Below are 1926 nucleotides of genomic sequence, written 5' to 3'. Positions count from 1 at the left end.
TCTTTGTTGAGTATTTATTGTAGAGAATAAAATTGCAACCATTTAATTTTTTAACGGTAAAAATATAGTTGCTATACATAAATACAATGACTGGTCCTCCAGTATATCCAATGTCGCCAATAGTTCCGTAATTAGTATCTTTTCTATATATATTTTGGTCTCCCGATGCCATAAAAACATTAGCGAAATCTTTAGTACCGTATGTGATATTTACTTTACAATTTCTATCATCAACGGCGTGTTGAGGACACTGACAAGTCAATTGGTGTTCTATTGAATCATAAAAAGCATAGTATCTTGTATATCCATTTACACAATTAATTGAGACGATTTCACCATCATCCGATTTTTGTGTTGTTATTTCACTTGAATTGGACGAGAACAAATACCCGACATATGGCCTTGTAGGTGATGTTATCAAATGGAAAGATCCTTTTAAAAAGAGATAGTTGTTTGTCTCTGGAAGTTCGAGTCCTACAACGTTTAAATACAAATATAGTGGTATTTTGTTTGAGTTAACATTAATAATTTCACTTGGTAGTGTTAATGAACTTAGAAATAGTCTTCTTATAGATACTGTGGGATTACTATCCAATTCTATTATAAGTGAAGGCTTTACGTTGAGAATGGTATATGTATACGAACTATTTGTATTTGATTTTATAGTCAAATGAGTGACTGAACAAGTGACTGTGGTTGTACCAAGTGTCAAGTGATAATTAAAATCGTTTAAAACTACTGTTGAAAAAATATAATCTGTTAAAATTAAAGTTTTTTGAGAAGTTTCTGAATCGAATGATGCTCCACTATGATATACACAAGTAAAACTGCTTTCAGAAAATACACCATTGTCGTCGTCACAATAATAAGCAAAAGTGTGAACCAATAATATGAACAAAAACATTATTTGGGGTTTTTAGTTTATTGTTTTTTTTCTACAAAACTAAAAAAAACATGTTAATAGAATTTAATAATGAAATTATAATTTATAATTTACTATAGTTTTATTTTTTATTTATTAAATATTAAAATTTAAAAATTATTGAATTTCAGGGGTATACTTTTTTTATTTTTATAACTAAAATATACAGACTTGGTACTAAGGTTTCGACCAGGACCATGGTTTCGACTAAAATTAATAATATTTATACCATTATTAAAACTAATATTGAAATTTGTAATTTGGACTGTTTTTTAAAAATAGATATAGAAACTAGTTCATTACTATTTAAATAGTATTTAAATAATAAGTCGAAACTTTGGTACTCATCTAAATTTTAGTTTCACATTTGTAATTTTACTGTATCTCCTAGTTATAGTGTGGTAGAATACTTAAAAATATAAAATATTTAATAGTATATATATAATATTACATATTATTTGTTATATTACAGAGTACTTTTGGTATATCAATGTTAAACAAAAAAAATTTTCAATCTTTTTTCTAGAAATTACTAACGTATTAAACTAATACAAAATCACTCAGTATTTACATTGTCCACTCCCCAAACGTTGTTTTTTAGTGTTATATTTTTAGAATTATAGAAAGTTCCCACAATAAACGAAATTATAGGCAAAAAACAATAACTTTTACCATTAATACTTAATTTTTTTTAGCAATTCTCGTTTTAAAATAATTTCAAAGAGAAAAAAAGAAATAACAGGATTAGAGCTGCTTTAAAACCAAAAAACTTCAAACCTAATAATACCACATTTTGGTAATAATTAAATTTTATTGTTTATTATTTGTCATTAACATAAACAAAATAATTTGTTTTTGCTATCAATTATTTTTTTGTCAAGTACTTATTATGCTTCTTCTATGTTAATGCTTATATAAATATATAAATTAGTTTATTTAAATATATGGTTAAACTATTACCCATTAATTATGACAAGTTATATTAGTATATTATCGTTTGTTTC

General features: G+C 25.1%; 1 protein-coding gene across 1 annotated transcript; it reads right to left on the bottom strand.

The window, feature by feature from the left end:
• Positions 1-39: 39 nt before the first annotated feature.
• Positions 40-904, bottom strand: EIN_102590 (Hypothetical protein; the record flags this gene model as incomplete). Its single annotated transcript, XM_004255529.1, has 1 exon — positions 40-904. A coding segment is annotated over one exon (865 nt), but the record flags the coding sequence as incomplete, so codon positions are not given.
• Positions 905-1926: the final 1022 nt, after the last annotated feature.

Source organism: Entamoeba invadens (genome assembly GCF_000330505.1).
Source record: "Entamoeba invadens IP1 unplaced genomic scaffold scaff_1105074725029, whole genome shotgun sequence".
NCBI lineage: Eukaryota > Evosea > Mastigamoebida > Endamoebidae > Entamoeba > Entamoeba invadens.
The sequence above is the reverse complement of the archived record's forward strand: the minus strand, read 5'-3'. Positions and strand labels throughout refer to the sequence as shown.